Source organism: Drosophila tropicalis, unplaced genomic scaffold (assembly GCF_018151085.1).
Source record: "Drosophila tropicalis isolate 14030-0801.00 unplaced genomic scaffold, ASM1815108v1 contig_593, whole genome shotgun sequence".
Lineage (NCBI taxonomy): Eukaryota > Metazoa > Arthropoda > Insecta > Diptera > Drosophilidae > Drosophila > Drosophila tropicalis.
The window spans coordinates 21,587,433-21,606,612 of record NW_027173070.1 but is presented as its reverse complement, the minus strand read 5'-3'; the positions used below and the strand labels follow the sequence as shown (position 1 = coordinate 21,606,612).

Here is a 19,180-nt window from a genome sequence, read left to right as displayed (position 1 = left end):
TACCTTAAATCCTGCAATTTCTTTTTAATTGTGGACAAATCCATGGGGGATTTTATGATTTTACGATATGTAGGAAACTGTTTCGTATTCACCGGCAAGAGAAATGGCCAAGAATCCTCATGTAGCTGCAATTATATTAAAATGATTTATAAAACAAAGTTATATAATCCATAATGTCAATAGTCCTCACCTCCATTTCACCCAGTAGAGTCTTGCAGACGGACAGCTCTTTCATCAGCTTCTTGGTGGCATGTTTCTCCTTCTTCTCTTGCTTAAGCTTCTCCTTGGCCTCTTGTATGGCATGTATATTGATGGGCGGTGGTGACATTTGTGTTGCATTTCCCGATCCGGTGGTGGGTGGCGTTGGCGTGCAGGCTCTGGGCGAGGGCATAGTCATAGGCTGAGTTGGCGATTGACAGGTCACGTTCAAAGCTGTTGGCGAGGCCTGCATAACTATTGGAGCTGCTGCCGTTGGTGTCGGTGGCTGCAATTGTGGACCGGGCGGCGGTGGCGGTGTTGGCGTGGGAGTTGGCGTTCTGGTCGGAGTCACAGCTCGTGGTGACATGGCCGTATTGAATTGCAGGGGCTGTGGCAACGATGGCGGCGTACGATTGGCCAGTCCAGCTGTGGCAAAATTACTTGGTGGCGGATAAGGTGGATAACTGGTGGCAGTGACTCCTCCGCTAGCACTGCCCTCCGTATCAGCTAGGGGTACACCGCCATTGTTGTGGGTAGATGTGGGAAAGCGTGAGCCGTCAATGGAATTATTATGATGCTGTTCATCATACGTGGCTGAGGCCACAGAATGGGCAGGACTAGAATTATAGACCATTTCAAAACGTCAGAAAGGATCTCGAGCAGAGTACTATTCCTTTTATTTACCTTAGTGGTGCTGGCAATGAGGTCATTGACTCATCGTGCGATGAGTTTAGTGACTGTTGAGAGGCATGGAGAAGAATTTGTTGCTGCTGTTGTTGTTGTTGTTGCTGCTGCTGTTGCTGAAGCTGCTGCTGTTGAGAATCGCCTCCGGCAATTTGCTCCAAACTTCCCGGACCACTTGTTAGCTGTTTATCATTACGTCGCTTGGCCGCTGTACTGGCATCTCGATCACGGCGGGATTTACTGCTACTTCCCCCGCTGCGTTTCTTGGGAGGTGGAGCACGTGTTATACAACCATGACAATACCATTTACCCCTTGGAACCTTCAGGAGTGGCGGTATATAGCAATCAGCATGATAGGCACGCGGACACAGATCACAATAGATCATTTTGCCCACTGGAGACGGACGATGACCACCACAAACGATGCACTTGCGCTCATTGGTGGCCTTATTGACACATTCATAGCAGTACCTGAAAAATTCAAATGAAATACAATTTATTTAAATCAATTTATTATTAACAAGGACTGCAAGGGTGCCATTAATAAGAAAGAAAAAAAAAACAACAGTAATTATAATGATGAGGACGAGGACAGATGATGACAATGACGCCACGTTGAATGTGTGCAGTAAAATTGACGATATCGACGCATCGGGCAATGGGCAAAGGATATAAAGGTATGTATATATAAAGGGGGAAATCAGAAGAGAGGATGTAATCTCTTTCCGAATGATACTCACCAATCGCCATCGGGTATGTTGTCCATTTTGGGCTTGAAGCAGTATGTGTGATAGCCCTTATCACAGCCATCGCAGAGCAGAAGCTTATCCTCATTCTCGCCCGATGTGCAAAACTGGCAATTCTGTAAGGAATTTGAATATTTGCAAGAGTTTGTAGTAGTGGCTGAACGTCGACGTTTCCCAGTTGCAGTCGGTGTCGTCTTGTTTGTCTTGTTCTTTGTTTTTGTCTTTGTTTTATTCTTTCGTCTGGTCCCAAAGTCCGAGTCTGAATTGCTTGCAGAAGTCGAGCTACTCGAACTGGCATCAGAATCAGTGTGCTCCTGTTGACCATTTTGATTAGCCTTGGCCAGGGCTTTTAAATTGATTTTAATGCTCAATGATGGAGTGGCTGCTGTTTCTTCTGTTTTTTGCTTCTTCTTTGGAGTCGTCGATTTTGATGATGGCGGCTTTGCTTTCGTGTTCTGTTGTTGTTTCTTTGGTGTAGCCTGCTTTTTGGTGCCGCCCTTTTTCTTTGTGCTGGTTTTGCTACTTTTCGTTGCATACTTTTGTGTGTGTGTGTTTGTGGAGTCAAGTATAAGTCAAGTATATATATATTTCGAGTCGAGAGTACCCGTACGAGGGAGCATAATTTTCCAATGTGGGTGAGTGTATGAATGTGTATGTATGTATGTGTGGATGTGAGTGTGTGTGTAAAAGGAAAACGGTAACGGGCAACAAAAGCATCCATGTATATATATGTGTGTGTATGTGTATGTTATGTATGTATGTTGGTGTATGTGAGAGTATGAAAGCATTAAATTTATTTTGAACCATGAACACCACAAACAACAAACAATTCAAACATTCAGCGCAAAAAGTGTTAAGAAAAAAAAATTATAATCAGAAAAAAAATTAACAAGTCGAAGATTAAACAATAAAAATATTTGAATTAATTTTTTGGTGTTTTTTTCCAGCCGCAAAGTTTTAAGTGAACATAAAGAGATGGAGAGCCAGGCAGAGACAGAGAGACAAAAAGAAAAATAATTGCTTTACGATCTACATACGAATGCAAGCAAAATTTTTTATGGGGCGATGCGAGATTTCTAGCCAAATCAAAAGATCTAATTCAATCTAAACAAAATCTCCTTCCTCCTGTCCTTTAAAAGAATCATGGCAAAATCTAGGACTGAGAAATGTAGAAAACTTTCCCCATTAAAGTATGCAATGAAAATGTATGCCTCGTATGTAAACAATCTTTCCTTTGCTTAGCCACAGGACTTTTCAAAATTTGTTTATCCGATTTAGTAATCAAACTTATGGACCTCTTATTGCATACTTTAAGGGGCAAAGTTTCCCCCTTTCTCAGCCAAAGAGTTAGTAGCTTGTTAGAGTTAGAAAATCTACATTTCCAAGTTTCCCAGTCCTTTAGTAAATTTTTACCTATGACGTTTTCTACCAAAAACTTTTCCGATAGTTGTATTTTCTATTCTTTCTTTTCCAAAAGTTCTTTACAGTTTCCCAGAAAATTTATTATTTGAATGCCTTTTTGCATATTTTAGAGCCCAATTTTCCTATCAAATCATATCCCTAGATGTTAAATCATTTTTAAATTGCAAAAAAATTCATGCATCCTTTAAAGTAATTCACTGTCAAATCATATTCCTGGAACCGACATTGTTCTTTGACTATATTGAAATACTAGATTTAGCAAGCTATCGTTTCAGGACACTTTCGGACTATATATTAATGTACTCCCAACTAAAATACTGCAACATATCAATTGGAAATCTCACATTAACTCAACTCAATCGACTACAATATGTTGTGAAATAATGATTAATTTAGGTAGCTGATGTTATTTATTTTTTAGGATTAAAAACGATAATAGCAACAAAGTAAAATTTTGAGGTTAAAAGTCAAGAGAGTGTTAATAAGATGTGTACAAAAATGTGTCTAAGTTAGGTAGTTGTGGTTGGATGGGTGGATGTTGTTAGGATTTAATATATATGTATATAGTTGGCAAAAAATCGAAATGAACTTACCGCCTTCATGATGCTCTTATCCCAGGCCACGCAGGATTCAAGGACGTACAAGGCCATGGCCAGTTGGGCAGTGGTATGCGAACGAGAAACAGCATCACGCCATTGAACTAGGCCTTTGGGTATATTCTCCACCTTCTCATCTTTGTCGCTATCGCAATTGCTGGCAGGTGAGACATTGCCAGATGTGCATTCAGCTGCATTTGCAGAGCTACCATCGACAACAGGTGGATTAGCGGCTGCTGCAATTGCTGCCAGGGCCATGGTACGTTCATTGAAGGATGAAGGATTGAGGTTGCTGCTGTTGCTTGTGTTGTTACCAAGCTGTTGCTGTTGTTGTTGCTGTTGGCCAACCAATTGCTGTTGCTGCTGTTGTTGTTGCTGCTGCTGTTGTTGCATTTGCAGAAGATAAGCCGCTGCCGACGCGGAATTTTGAGTTTGTGTCGATGTATGCTGATTTTGGGCAATCACAGCCAAATGAGCATCACCCGTCTGGGAACCCAGAGGCGGCTTAAGATATCTTCTCTCAATATTTGCCTCCAAATCAATAATGCGTTCCCTTATCATGGGTATTATGCTAACGAAGTCCTCTTCACTCACATCCTCTTGCTCCAAATTGAGTTCGTTCTCGATGCGATTTGGCAATTGCCAATTTTTAAGCTGCATCGATGCACTGGCGATTTTATCTTCCAAGGATTCCAGTTGCTCTAGCAGTGCCAATTCCACACGTTTGGCCACCTTCGGATTCCAATCGTTTGGCTTGTCGGGCATCATGTACTCAACGACTTCCGTTTCATGCTCCTTGAGCAAATAGTTCACTCCCAACGGTTGCTCCAGTGTGAGAAAACGCTGCAAATTCTCCTGCAGTTCACGTTCCCTTAATCCGGATGGATTTAACGATTTCACCAGTTGACGCAATTTCTGCTCATCGTTGAGTTGCCACCAGCCATAGCGATGTCTTCGTGGCACATAGACACCGTGAACTTTTTCGGGAAAACCAGCCAATTTCACTTGCTCCAGCAGGCGATGCTCATCGGGGGTCATGGAGAGGGGCAATGGAATATCAATGGGTATATAAGTTTGGACACTGCTCAACGACATATTGGCTATATTGTGATAGTAGGCCTGCGAGAGCGCCTCATCCAAGCGTAGCTCAATTTTTGGCTTCACCTCGATTTCGGTTTCACCCGCTCCAGCTCCAGGTCCAGCTCCTACTCCAGGCCCAGCCCCAGTCCCACCCCCGGTGTCTGGTGGGACTTCACTGCCTAAACGAAAAAACTTTTCCTCCGTTTCGGGTTTCGTTGTTATCGTTGACTTATTTAACTCCTCATCAGTCTCGCTGGGCGGATGAGGAGAGCCCAGACCGTTTTTTGACACTGTTACATTGGCGGCATCCGTTCCCGTTCCTGCTTCTGTGCCCGACGATCCCATTTTTACAGCATATTCATCAATTTTGGCCTGCATTTGCTTCTCATCTAAGCCACTTAAAGAGAATATACATTCCTGTGTGTATTTGGTTGGCTCCACCTTACACTCGTCCATGGGTATAGAATAATATTGCATATTATTAATCAAATCCCATGAATGACCCTGCAATTGCAACTGGGCATAACAATTCTGATTGGCATAGCTATGCTGAAGTTCCTGCGAAACGACACCGCCATCTTCGGCGGGCAATTCGCTAATCAGTGGGACTTCCCGTTTGACAATCGAGAACCATTTGGGTGAATCATCACCAATTGTGGAGGTGGACACTATAATGCAATCATCTTCTTTTTTTAGATCCATCTCGGCTTTAATGGACGTCACATCCATTTTATCACAATTGTTCATGTTCATGTTCATGTTGTGGATGTTGCTGCCGATATTGTTCATGTTGATCATGTTGGTAAAATCGTTGGCATTGGCATTATTGTTGTTATTATTGATTGTGGGTATCAGGCCAGGAATGGTGGGTATTTTAATCTCAGCCTCGAAATCGGTTTTTGTTGAAATAACTGTGGGTGGTGGTCCCATTAGCTCCATTTCTGATTTCACCTTAATTTCGGGACGAGGTGCGGGTAGTGGAGGCGGTGGTGGCGGAGCCGGTGGGTCACTCTTGGGCGGATCATCATCATCATCGCCAAGATCAACAATTTCTGGTTCGACTTTGTTGATCTCAGTGCAATCATCGTCATCATCATCATCTTGCTCGTCATGCTGCTGTTGCTGCTCATCCGCTCGTGGCTGTTCTGAAGCAAGTGGTGGGTCCTCCACTGCCTTTTTGTCATTAGCATCAACGTCTTCATCAACTTCCATAGGCTCATCTTGTTCGGCTGCTTGTGCTGCGTCCCCATCCACTGATTCTGCCTTCTTTTCTTCCTCTCTATCCGTTGCCTGCTCATCCATACCCTCCAATGCCTCATGATAGCCACATATATCATTCTGTGCCGACTCCAGGGCCTCAATGAATATGCCTCCCGCTTTCGGTAGTTTCCAATAGCGACGCCAAAACCTATCCTGGCCAAAGCATGCGGCCCTTAGCTGATTTGTGCTCTTCTCCAAAGCCTCTTTGCAATTGAGTGAAGCACGTACAATCTTGTCTAGCTTCTTTTGCAACTCATCGGCACTCAGGCGATTATCCTCGTCCTCTTCCACATTCGTGATTTCCGAATCCAGATCGGAGAGATCATCCTCAATGCTAATACTAACATCGGGATGTTGTCCGTCCTCATTGATGGAATTGCGGGCTCCTGTTTTTTTGGCCTGCAAGAGCGTATCGCCGGCGGCAGCAACCGTAACAAGCGAAGCGCTGCTGGCCGGCGTTGTCGTCGCTGAGCCATTATGTTGATAGGTGGGCGTGGCAATAGTGGTGGCGCTCTGTTCCCCACCGCCGATGGTGGTGGATGTGGTGGTGGTGATGGGAACAGCAGTCATCTTTGTTGGACTGACTAAGGAGTCGCTTCCTGCTCCTAACTGAAGAGTCGCTGGAGCGCCACCAGCAGCTGGAGTCGCTGGAGTAGTTTCTTCTTTATCATTACAATCCACTTCCATTGGCTGTGTTGTCGTTGCTGTTGCTGCCTCTGGATCCTTGGTTTCATCCTCTTTTTCTCCACCATTATTTGTAGTTGTTTCCGCACTCACTTCCGCCTTAGAATTCTCTCCTTCAACTGGAACAACAGCAATGGCAGCGGCAGCTTCCGCCTCAGCCTGCTTGGCAAGGGCTAAACGTTCTGCATCGAGTTTCTGCTGGGCCATCAGAGCTTGCATTGCTGCTTCTCGTTCTGCTTGGGCCTTCTCATAAGCCTCAATGCGCGCCTTACGCATATGAAGAGCCTTATACTTGCGTACCTTCATGTCCGTCATGTATTTCTCTTTCCTCATCTGGGCACAAGTTTCAAGACTGCCATCAATTTGGCGGAGGACCGCTTTATTCATCAGCAAATCGTTGCAAAGGTGGGCCAACATCTGAGCCTTTCGAGTGGGATTCAAGGCCACAAATGGACGATCTTTGAGATAATGTGACAATTTCCACGTATCATTCTCATGAAGCAGCTTATAGTACTCCTGATTCTTAGCCGAATGTGTTGCGGAATCTGCATCCAATTGATGATGATCGGGCACACGACGTTCCCGCTCACGATCCACTGTGATGCCATACATTTGACGTATTTCTCCCGTTGCTGTGGCATACAAATAGATTCGCAAAATCTCAGATACATTCGAATTGGTTATATCAGCATTTCGCAACGATTGTCCCAACAATGTGGTATGTCTGCCCGGATTAGGCACACCCGGATCCTCAATGGCACAGACCAGCAAATGAGTCATTACCGACAGCAATTCTTCTTCGGCATCGGCATTGCTATCACTGATCAGAGCGTCATGCAAATTCTGCAATGATGGCAACGATTCCATATCGAATCCCAGAGTCTCACCGAAATTGTGCAAGAACTCAAACACCATAAGAAGATCAGCCATAGCCTGACCAGGCAATCGATTGCCAGCAATACGCTCCAATTCTGGCACAGCGACTTCTTGTGGCATTTCCGAATCCTCATTTGGTCGTCGTATCAACTGAAGGATATCAGCATCTCTCTTACGTTCTGCCATCCGACGCTCCCTCAAAATCAGACGATCCAAAACCAATTGATGTTTCTTCTTCTCACGCTCTTCAAACTTGCGACGAACTTCCAACATCCGAATAAGATTCATATGCTGACGACGACGTTCACGTTCCTAAAGAAACAAATAAAATCAGTTTAGTTTAAAAAAGTTAAGGAAAAATAAAGTGTTTCCCACTTACCATTTCGGCAGCCAGCAGTAGTTCCTTTTGCTTTTGTAATTCCTATTTAGTTAACAAGAGATGAGAAAACTTAGTTATAGTAAAAGTTGAAAAATATATCAAAGAGAAGAACATCTAAGCAGCTAGGCGATAGCAGAAGTCGATCGAAAATGAGAACTACCAAACAATTTGATCTCTAAAGAAACGAAAACCGTTTAACCAGAAAAGGGATTGAAACTTTTAAAAATATGCAAAAAAAAAAATAAACGAGTATGTTGGGAATATGTATTTATAATTATTGGCTGATTTTTGTAGGTTTCATGCGGTTTTCATTTCTATCTATAACTATCATTTATTTCTTTATAAATTTTAAAAAATTTTCAAGTATTTTAAGATAGCAGAAAATTTGACCACAACATTGAATGCATATTTTTGTACCTGTTCCTTAGCTAAAATTGCTTCCTGACGTCGCTTCTCTTTCTCCTATGTGCACACAAAAAGTAAAATCAAAATGAAACACATAGAAAAAAAAGAAAACAGACAACAAGGCGGAATAAAACAAATTATAAATGAGCGTGGCGAAAATTCATTCACAATATATATTATATTCCAACTGACCTGTTGCTTCTTAATCAATTCCTCTTGCTTGAGCCTATCCAATTCCTCTTGTCGTTTTTTGCGCTCCTTCAATATAAATGGGGGAAATAATTAGTAAGGGATTTTCTCAATTTCAAGTGTAACTTACTTCAATAGCCTGTTGATTTTTAAGTTCCTTCTCTTTGCGTTGCTGCTCCAGCTTGGCATTCTTCTCTTGACGCGCCTTCTCCTTGTTGCGAGCAAGTTCCTCTTTTTGTTGCTTTTTGGCATCACGCATGGCCTGCTGTTGCTTGGCTATCTCAATGCGTTGCTCCACATTGAGAGTTTGACGAGTGAAGACTTTTAGATCCTCAAGACGTTTGGCCACATCCTCATCGGTCATGCGTATGTATTCACCATCATTGGCATATGGCGGAGGAGCCGGTTGCAGAAATGAGCCCACAATTGCACGGGCAGAGAAACTGAAATTCTCACGCGTAAGACTCGACGGTTGCTGTTCCAAGTGCTGTAGAGAAAGGCACAACGATTTATATAAGAATTTAATCCATTAAAGAATTGAAAATAGTGGGGTTGGAAGTGGAGTGAAGGTGTTAGCATGTCATCTATAGAGATATACAAAAAATTCTCGTCCTACAAACTCACAGCAAAAACCTGGCCAATGGTCTTAAGTGGAGCCACACTATTGGGCGCATAGTATGTGACCTCGCCGCGTATTTGTCCCTGCTTGGTTAATCCTCGTATGACAGTATCACGCTTCCAACCCAATTCCAAGGGTACACGTAACTCGGATACATTATGTATATTGGCATCTTCAGACTCGGATTCGGATAGGCCACTCTCGGCAGCCATGCTTTCGGAATCTGTAGAGGTTTCCATGTGGGCATTAGCCTCACTCAAAGCCAATCGAATTTTCTCCTAAGAAAAAAATAAAATTACAAGCATTAATAATCAAATGGTCATAATAATTATCTAGGTGACACTTACTATATCAGCTCCCTGTTGAAGTAGTTGTTGAGTGGCCAGCATGGGTTTTAAGCCCACTGCTCGAGATTGGGCCAGCAGAGAAGCGACAGTATTCTTTTTGGGTTTCGATACGCCGCGTCCCAAATTGCGTGGACGTCCTTCTTTATATGAACTCGAATTGGATCCTGAATTAGAATTCGAACCACCAACAGCTGAACTGCCTCCTGCTGATAAGACACCGCCGCCAGCTCCTCCCATGTGGGGAGCTGGTGAGGTTACACCACTAGCGCCACCGGGCATTCCTCCAGTGCCACCCAATGCAGCGGTAATCGAACTCAGACTTTGTAGACTATTTGATGAACCACCAGCAGCCGATCCCCCAGATACGGATTGTCCGCCTCCTCCAGACTGATAATCACTGGCCAAATTGGTCACACTCGTTGATGATGTAGACTGGGAATTGCTCTTATCCGAGGGTTTCATGGACAAATTGAGTGGTGCATCGAAATCATCAATCGTTATGGGATTGGAGGCGGAACCAACAGCTCCAGTACCTGATCCACCTGCCGCTCCTCCGCCAACGGCTCCAACGCCACCAGCTGAGTTTAGGTTATTGGATTTTAGGCTTAGATTAACACCGGCTCCGGGCCCATGATCTGTAGTAAGATCATGAATTTCTTTACCCTTATTGGATAGATTGTATGCTCCATTTGAGGTGATTGTTGGTGGCAACTTAATAACTTCAACACGATCATTGGATGCCGATGACGAGGCTGATAAGTCTCCACGATTCTGTTGCTGTAGCTGCTGCTGAGAAATGGCAGACGATGAGACACCACTTTGAGCGCCACTGCTGGTGATTGTTGACGATGATGAGGAGGTGCCGCCGCTACCACCTCCACCACTCGATGATGAGACTCCACCCTTTGTGCCACCGCCGCCGACGACGACACCGCTTAATTGTTCCAGTGATGTGGGTAATCCACTCATGCCAGGCATACCAGATGCTGCAGCGGCTGCTGCTGCTGCTCCCAACATGCCGTGGAGTTGTTGTTGTTGTTGTGCAGCTGCTGCCATGGCGGCATACTCCATTTCGAGTCTAGCCCGCTTGGCGGGACTGAGACCTGGAAATGCAAGTAGAGAGGAAATTGCATTTGTTGTGGTATCTAGATCTTTCTGTTGTTGTTGGAGTAAGTGTTCGACTTGGTGTTGTTGTTTCTGTTGTTGTGTGTTTTGTTGTTGTTGTTGTTCTGTTTCGGAAATGGTCTTTTTACGACCGCGTGATGTAGTACCAGGAATTTTGGGACCAACAATAGATGATGTGTACTTAATGATCTCCGTATCGGGTGGAAGGCGAACTCCTAACAAAGATGGATGCTCATTGCTACGACGAAAAGAATACAAGAGAAATTAATCTAGTACAGTTCAATCGTCAATTTTTTTTGTGTCCTCACCTCATCATGCCCGTTCCACTTAGATAATCCTTAGCTTTCCCACCAGCTCCTGCATTTGAGTTGCCAATACCTCCTCCTGGTCCTCCTTGCTGCTGCTGCTGACTACTAACAGAGTGTCCCCCTCCAGCTCCTGCAGAACCAGCCGAAGTGGTACTAGCAGCAAATGCATTCATCGCCGCCTGCATACTCTGCATACTTTGCTGCGGTGTCATACCCAAAGCACCGAATTGGGTTAATGAATTGAGGGCATTTAATGAGGGATTATTCTTATCACGATCCTTGCCCGATGAAGAGGAAGAATTAGAACCCGCACTGCCACCACCCATCCCAGCACCACTAACTAGAGCCGAGTGAGGTGACATTAGAGGATTGTTTGAATGCAGGCCGCCCAATGATGCATTGCTGGAACTGACATTGGTGGAAGATTTACTGCTGGACATCATGCCAACACTACCACCACTGGATCCACCACCACCACCCACGCCAGTCAAATGGCCATGCAATGATGATGAGGAACTGCCTCCTCCAGATTTTTTGCCTGAGGAACTGTTAGAACTAGAGCCAGAGGCTGCTGCGGCCACCGCCTGCATGGCCAGCAGCTCTTTATGCAGGGTCACAGGATCATAGGCAGAGCCAGGATTACTGGACAAGCTACTAGTGCTTGTCATAGTCGATGGTTTGCCATAAGCACTGGCAGTGCTCTGCAAGAAAACCAAAAACAAAAACGTATCAATAGTATTTACTTCTTGCTGATTTATCGCGTCATTTAAATTTACCTTGTAGCCACCATGTCCTCCTCCGCCACTGCTAGTTGGTATTGAACCACTGCCTGTGCTCACTGATGCCAGACTGCTGCCGGGTACACCAAAACCATGCATGCTGGCCAATGCTGCTGCTGGATTGTTGGCTGCAGCTGCTGCTGCAGCAGCCGCCGCTGCATTTATACTGTTGGCCAGACTCTGTTGCTGTTGTTGTTGTTGCTGCTGTTGCTGGGCAGCTCGTTTCTCCTTCCGCGACTTGTTCGATTTACTGCTTGAAGAACTCGACGATCCGCCTCCTCCTCCTGCACCACCAGCTCCACTACCGCCCGCATTGCCTGAAACACCACCTAAGCCAGCTGCACTTCCACCTGCTGCGCCACTTGCATTTGTGCCAGCGCCTGCACCAGCCATGCCCATGGCAGCAGCTGGACCAAACGCTGCTGCCAAATCGGGATGAGGAAATGGTGAAAGACCTGACGCCTGCAGGCGACTGAAATAGTCCTGGGCAGCTAATTGGGCCATAGACCACCAGCCTAAAATAAGTTATATTTTATAAAAGGTTAGTAAAAAACTTAAGCGAGGTAAGAATACTAAAAAGAAATGCCTTTCTAATTAGTTGTTTAACATTCTCAGCATTTAAAAATTTATAAATAAATTAAACTAGTAAAAAAAAAACTATGCTTGACCATTTTATCGCCATTCTGGGTGTCCTTCATTAGAAGAGGAAATTCCCATGAAGAGCGTAAAGCGAATGTCAAACCAATAATATGCTTTAGGAGTGTTTTCTTCAAAGGCTCAGCTAGAAATACCGAGCATTTGCTGTTTTAACTCCAATAACAAAAGTTCAATAGCCCTAGTTGTGATTTGAACTCGCACACATTTTTTCCAGCGCGTTGGCATCTCAACGCTTACGGCCACTTGCCTTTGGGCAATCCAGAGAAATGGATATATATTCTATAGCATAATTTCTTTGCCGACATTTTACTCACTTGCTGGATGCAGACCTGCCAAACTGGCGGCCTGTGATGCCGCCACAGCCATGGTATTCTGATGATGATGAGCTCCTGCCGCTGCAGCTGCTGCCGCGGCCATTGAATAACGATCGTTGGCAGCGGCTCCAGCTGTATTTGGCAAGAGTCCTAAACCGGCGGCAGCGGCAGCATTAAATTGCGAATTAAATAGAGGATTGGATGCCGCTGCAGCAGCAGCTCCAGTGGGGTCACGACCCCAATACGCTAAAAAGAAAGAAGGGCGAGAATGTTATTACACACAGTTAAACCAACATATCATGCGGATTACATTAGGTGAGAAGTTGGGACACTAGCTAGGGGATTAATCAGTTTTAATCCGTTCCATAGAACTTACCAAAAAGTGACGCTGCATCTAAGAGTCCTGTAGGATCATGGGGATTACCGCCGGCGCCACCAGCACCACCGCCGCCATTGGAGCCTCCACTACCTTTGTTTGAGTTTTTGCCGTCGTTGCCGCTGCCATCGCCGGCATTTTTATTCATGTTGTGTTATATGGCAATTAATATCTAAAAAAGACAACAAAAGAAAAAAAAAATTGTATTAATTTATAAAAATAGTTGCAATACTCTTAAAACGAATATTAAACGGGAATCCCACCGAGAACGGCGAATTCCATTAAAACGGCGAATTCGCAAACGAGCAATCAAAAGGAAACAGCAGAAACATGCAAAGCAAAACAAAACTAAAACAAGAAACAAAAAATCATCCACAAACACACACACACAAAGTGAGAGCGAGCCAAACGAGCGAGAACCAAAGAGAGCGAGAGAGCCTGCCGCACTCACCACTACACCTGCATTTTGGGCCCGCGGCGAAACGAGAAGAGGGGAAGACAAAAATGCAGCGAATAAAGAAAAAGATAAATGAACTTATCTAAAACATAAAAGTAACATTTATTTGTTTAAACAAACAAATTAAAGTTGGCCACAAACACTGACACAAACTAAAAAACTTTGTTTTATCTACAAAAAGGCAAACACACACACACAAGGCGAAAAAGGCACACATAGTATGTATGTATGTACATAGACGAAACGAGAGAGTGCGAGGGTAAAAATGCCGTTTTTACTATGCACTTTTTGTTGTTGATTTTTCATTATTTCTTTTCACAATTTCATTCATAAAATTTTGTGCAGGTTTAAGCTATTTTTTTCACTCATTTTTGTTATTGTTTTTTGTTTGTGTTGTGTTTTGCATATTCTACATTTTCTTAAGCGCCGCCTTCTACTACTGCTGCCGATTTCTTCTTCTTCCTATCTGCAGACAGTCTGTCGACCTTTTTTTTTCTTCGGTTCTTAACTTTTCGCTTACTTCTTAAATTTGATTGTTAATATGCAACTGCAAAATTGCATTTTCCATTTTTTCACAGAAAAACTGAATGAAACAACTAAAACTATGGATAATAATCCAAAAAAGGAAAAAAAAACTCGAATAATGATTATTTACAACGCGCAGCGTCCGTTTATGTGTGGGATTAAGCGGCGAATGAAGAAAAACAGAGACAAGAGAGAGAGAAAAAGCAAAAGAGCGAATGGCTGAGAGTCAATTGAAACAGCGAGAGAGACAGTGGTTGATAATTATCGAGTTTTTTTTTTTGCAAAAAAAAAAAAAAACAACTTTGTTTTTATTTCTCTATATGTATGTATTTGTAGTATGAATTAATCATTTTAATGAGGAGACATTTAGTCAGGCCGCAACGTAGCCGTCGTCGTCGGTGACAAAGGTGGGGCTTTTGTTTAATAACTGTTATTGCGCATTTTATACTGGCAACTTCTTTACGCATCGACTGACTGACTATTATACATTGTGAATCGGCGGCAGCGACAGATGTGCGAGAGCTTATCAAATAGAGAAGGTGGGGGAAGTCTTTTCAAGACGGGCTGGGGGGCGGGCGATAGGCAAAATAAATTTATGGCCAAAGAAATAAAACAAATTGCAAAAACTGCTGCCGCTGCGCTGCTCTGCTTATTCTTTTCTCTCTTTTTTGGGTTTATTTCTTGCTTCTTTTACGGTTTTATGACAGTTGCTGCTGCCGCACAGTGGGTTCTTCGGGTCACAACTGTGGCTTGACGGCAGCCCAGAGTAAGGTGGAGTGTGGGGGTGGAGATGGGGTTTGGCCGTGGCGGTTGGCGGTGGCAGTCAAGTCAGCGAGTATTTAACGTTGACAGAACTTCGTTGCGCCTGCCAATGGAAAAGGTGAGCATTTTGTTCTTGTTGTTGTTGTTGTTCTTGCTGCTTGGTTGGTGTTTTTCTTTTTTTTTTGCGCTAGATATATGTATGTACATATGTACATACGTTTGTATGTATTTGTATGTATTTTGCCCATAGCGAATGACTGACTGAGTCGACTTCGACTCGTTGCTGGTGTTTTTTTCCATACCCTTTGTTAAAGACGTGTACATAGATTGGGTCAAAAAGCTGTTTCTTGTCGACTTTAGATTCGTTTTTATCATGCCAAGAAAGGGTGTAGAAAGTACGCCTTAGCCTAAGTTTGGGCTGGCTGGCTATGTATGTATTTCTTTGGTTTTTTTTTTCCTTTTGCCTGTCTCTCAATATTTTGTGACTGACTGACAGGCAGCAGCAGCAGCAGCAGCGGCGGCGGCGGTGTACAAATGTGAAATTCTTTTTTATTGTGTGTACTGGCCGGCCCCACCGCCGCCGGCTGGCGTCACTCTTCCACGTTTCGTTCCCACCCTGCTTCCCACCTCACCGCAACACAATACAACTAAACCCAATCCAACCATTCCACTGTCCCTGCCCATGCCCTTGTCTCTCTCACTCTTTCCCCCCGCACCCAATCATAGCACTTCTATTGTGTTGTTGTTTGCTCTTGATTATCTTCTCTCTAGCTCAATTGGCAGTCCGTCAGTCCAGTTTGTATTTTTATGAGTGTGCGTGTGTATTTGTTTCTCTCCATGTATTTATTATATCTTTGTGTTATACACACACTGATGCCGACGTCGCCGTCAACGCCTTCACTTCTCGCATATATGTATGTATTTGTATTTGTATTCAATTCGTGGTATTAGACATGAAATTATTCAATCAATAAGCTAATCAATTTTTCAGTTCACTAATTCGAACTAAGAATGCTAAAATTTAAGTCAAACAGTGTAAGACAAAATAAGAAAATGATTCATATTCGAAAGTGAATGCAACAACAACAAAATTGAAGGTCTTCAACCGCCATTAAAAGGCATTTCCGGTTCAGAGTTTTGCATTAATTGATGTTATTCTCCCGCCCCCCTCATCACAGGGTCCCTTATAGGTGCTTTCATATGTACATACATACATATGTATGTATGTATGTATGTACATCTGTGCGTATGTGTTTGCTCAGGTTTTTAGTTCCATTTGTAGCCGCGTTTCTTTGCCATCTTCTTTTGAACTTGTTTTTTTTTGTGTTCTAGATATTTCATGATTCTTAGACACATGTTGTCATACCAGCGATTTGATTTTGATTAGGAATTAGCTCATTTTGATTCGCAGCTTATCAATAAATGACTCAGATTGAAAACTTCAGTGAAATTATGGCAGAAATACTTAAAACCTACTACTATCATTTTAGTTTATTGTGTTTAGTATTCTTGATGGTGTGAAAACTGTGTTAACTTGGCTTTTGTGTTTTTTTGTTTTTAGTTTCTGTTTTTCTTAATTGAAATTATTATATCTAAGGCACAAATATTAAATCTTTGTCAGGCTGTCTGTACATGCATATATACATATGTACATACACAAGTAGGTAAATTCCGTGTATATGAATACATATGTATGTATGTATGTATGCCCAAAATGACCTTAAAATAAATTTGAATACATAGTAAACTGATTATGTATGTACACTCATGATGAATATAATAGGTACACCCCTTAAAATTAATTTTTTTTGACTTTAAATTAGCACAACTTTTTTTCTTTTACCTTAATCACCAAAATTTAAATGCACATTTGTTTATTGAACATTTGTGTATTGTTTACCATAATTTGGAAAAGAAAAATTATTTTATTCAAAAGTTACAACAAAAAATATGAAATTTCACAATTTCGTGCTTGATGAAAATAATAGGTACACTTTAATTGACTAAGTTTTATTTTTTTTTTTTTGGTTTTGAAATCACTGAAAATCTATTTTTGTTTCATTATCTGATTAATATGGAATGTATCCACCTTAATTTTACCGTTACTTTTCTCATCCGACTGGGAATACTCTTAATCAAAGCTTGGCAGGACTCTATCGAAGTCTTCTTCGACGCACTCCCACAATTGTCGGTTGTTGCCACTGTTTTCTGTTCGAGACTGATCCTATAGCTCACCCCACAAGTTATCGATGAGATTCAGATCCGGAGACTAAGTGGGCTAGGTAAGAGCGACCACTATATTGACCTCTAACCAAGTTTTTAAAATTTTGGAGGTGTGTTTTACGTCGTTATCCTGTTGATAAACCCACCACAGGGACTTTTTTTCCTCTAAATATGCTAGCATAATATTTTCCAGGACATCCCTATAGTCAGCTGCTCCCATCATGTCAGATATTAGGAATATTGGATAGTGTTCTGACCAAGACAAACAACCCCACACTATAATATTTTTAACACCATGCACCACTGTAGCGGTGATCAAAGTTTTTGGTTATAGGGCGCCTTAAATGTTAGGAACAGTCATTTCCGAAAAGATAAATTTTAGTTTCGTTGCTAAGAAGGATATTAGGCCGGTTTTTTTGAACTTCAGATGCTGCCCATGTGAAGTAGTCGTTAAGAAATCTTTGCTACATGATCAAATCTTTGGTTCGCATCAAAGGAACCCTTCTTGCGATACGAACTGATAGATTAGCCATTTGTAGTCAAATCCTAATTGGAAAAACATTAATATCATTGTCCATTTTGGATCCAATGGCTCTCAAGGACTCGAAAGTGTCCGAATTTCCTAGGTTAGGAGTGGTTTTCTCTTGACCCAGTTAGTCTCGTGATCTGAATCTCATCGATAACTTGTGGGGTGAGCTATAGGATCAGTCTCGAACAGAAAAAAGTGGCAACAACCGACAATTGTGGGAGTGCGTCGAAGAAGATTTCGATAGAGTCCTGCCAAGCTTTGATTAAGAGTATCCCCAATCGGATGGGAAAAGTAACGGTAATATTAAGGTGGATACATTCCATATTAATCAGATAATGAAACAAAAATAGATTTTCAGTGATTTGAAAACAAAAAAAATTAAATATGACTTAGTGAATTAAAGTGTACCTATTATTTTCATCAAGCACGAAATTCTGAAATTTCATATTTTTGTTGTAACTTTTGAATAAAATAACTTTTCATTTCCAAATTAAGGTAAAGAATACACAAATGTTCAATAAACAAATGTGCATTTAAATTTTGGTGATTAAGGTAAAAGAAAAAAAGTTGTGCTAATTTAAATTAAATTTTAAAGGGTGTACCTATTATATTCATCATGAGTGTATGTATGGGAGATAAGAAACAAGTGTTTTAATGTTTTCGTATAAAACTTTATGTGAATCATTGCTCTCAGAGGCATTATCATAGTCAGACGTCTCAGCAGAAAATTAATAATTCATAAATTTTGGATCACTTTCCACAATGAATCTGCAAAGTGTCCTTTCGCTAAGCGCACTCTTCCTTTTTCTTGGATTCCAAAAAGTAATCTCAACACCTCCGCCAGGATATCCTTCTATATCAAATGGTCACTGGGTGAGTGCACAAATCAATACTGAAAAGAGACGTTGAATCTGATTTTATTCATAAAGGATTGCGACGTGGCTCTAGAGTATAACATTGATTTAAAAAAAAGAATCAAAAAACTCGAGCAGAAAGACTATGATTTCAGTCATATAAGTAAATCAGTTGAGGATTTACGAAGTATAATTGTTCAACAGAATATTCACATAGCTAATATTGATAATAATTTAAAAAATCAAATCGAACCAATCGAAACAGTCAGGAAAGGGGAGAGAGAAACAGAGAAGGATAGAAATAGACAATTTCAAATGATTATGATATTAAAGTTAGAAAATGACAACTTAAAAGTCGATTTGGCAAAACAAAAAGAAAATCTAGATCAAGCGATTAAAGACCTTCAATTAGAACGAATGACTTTAGATGACTATCGGGCTAAACAAAATATATCTACCAATAAAATTGAAGAATTAAATTCAGAAGTGTCATTTTTAAAGCAAATGCTAGAAATATACGAAACTCAGCTGAGTGACTCAAATAATTTAGTTGAAAGAAATTCTCTTCAACTAGACCAAACCGGACAAAATCTAAACCAGTGCAAGGAACATTTACGAAATCCCGGTTGCCGAGGCCTTTCATCAGGCATTCATAAAATACAATTACCCGGACTTGAACCATTTTCTGCTCTCTGCAACGGCGATATAGAAGGTGGCGGATGGATTGTTATTCATAAACGATTTAATGGCAGTGTAAATTTTCATAGAACTTGGGCTGAGTATCGT

General features: G+C 42.0%; 1 protein-coding gene across 7 annotated transcripts in view; it reads right to left on the bottom strand.

Moving 5' to 3' along the window:
• tou (toutatis) overlaps positions 1-19,180 on the bottom strand; it is a 52,192-nt gene that overhangs the window by 3,873 nt on the left and 29,139 nt on the right. For 3 of the 7 annotated variants that reach the window (XM_068290181.1, XM_068290183.1, XM_068290184.1), the window contains 15 exons: positions 13,045-13,216; positions 12,669-12,914; positions 11,695-12,212; positions 10,919-11,619; positions 9,486-10,848; positions 9,144-9,416; positions 8,650-9,006; positions 8,523-8,588; positions 8,343-8,387; positions 7,926-7,967; positions 3,644-7,858; positions 1,623-2,164; positions 883-1,353; positions 191-815; positions 4-125 (listed from right to left, as the gene is read on the bottom strand). In XM_068290181.1, the coding sequence (XP_068146282.1) occupies positions 4-125; positions 191-815; positions 883-1,353; positions 1,623-2,164; positions 3,644-7,858; positions 7,926-7,967; positions 8,343-8,387; positions 8,523-8,588; positions 8,650-9,006; positions 9,144-9,416; positions 9,486-10,848; positions 10,919-11,619; positions 11,695-12,212; positions 12,669-12,914; positions 13,045-13,192 (9,734 nt within the window). In that variant the 5' untranslated portion in view covers positions 13,193-13,216. Of the gene's footprint in view, positions 1-3; positions 126-190; positions 816-882; positions 1,354-1,622; positions 2,165-3,643; positions 7,859-7,925; positions 7,968-8,342; positions 8,388-8,522; positions 8,589-8,649; positions 9,007-9,143; positions 9,417-9,485; positions 10,849-10,918; positions 11,620-11,694; positions 12,213-12,668; positions 12,915-13,044; positions 13,217-14,021; positions 14,151-19,180 lie in introns of those variants that run through there. The other 4 variants (XM_068290185.1, XM_068290187.1, XM_068290186.1 and 1 more) reach the window with 4 other exon arrangements.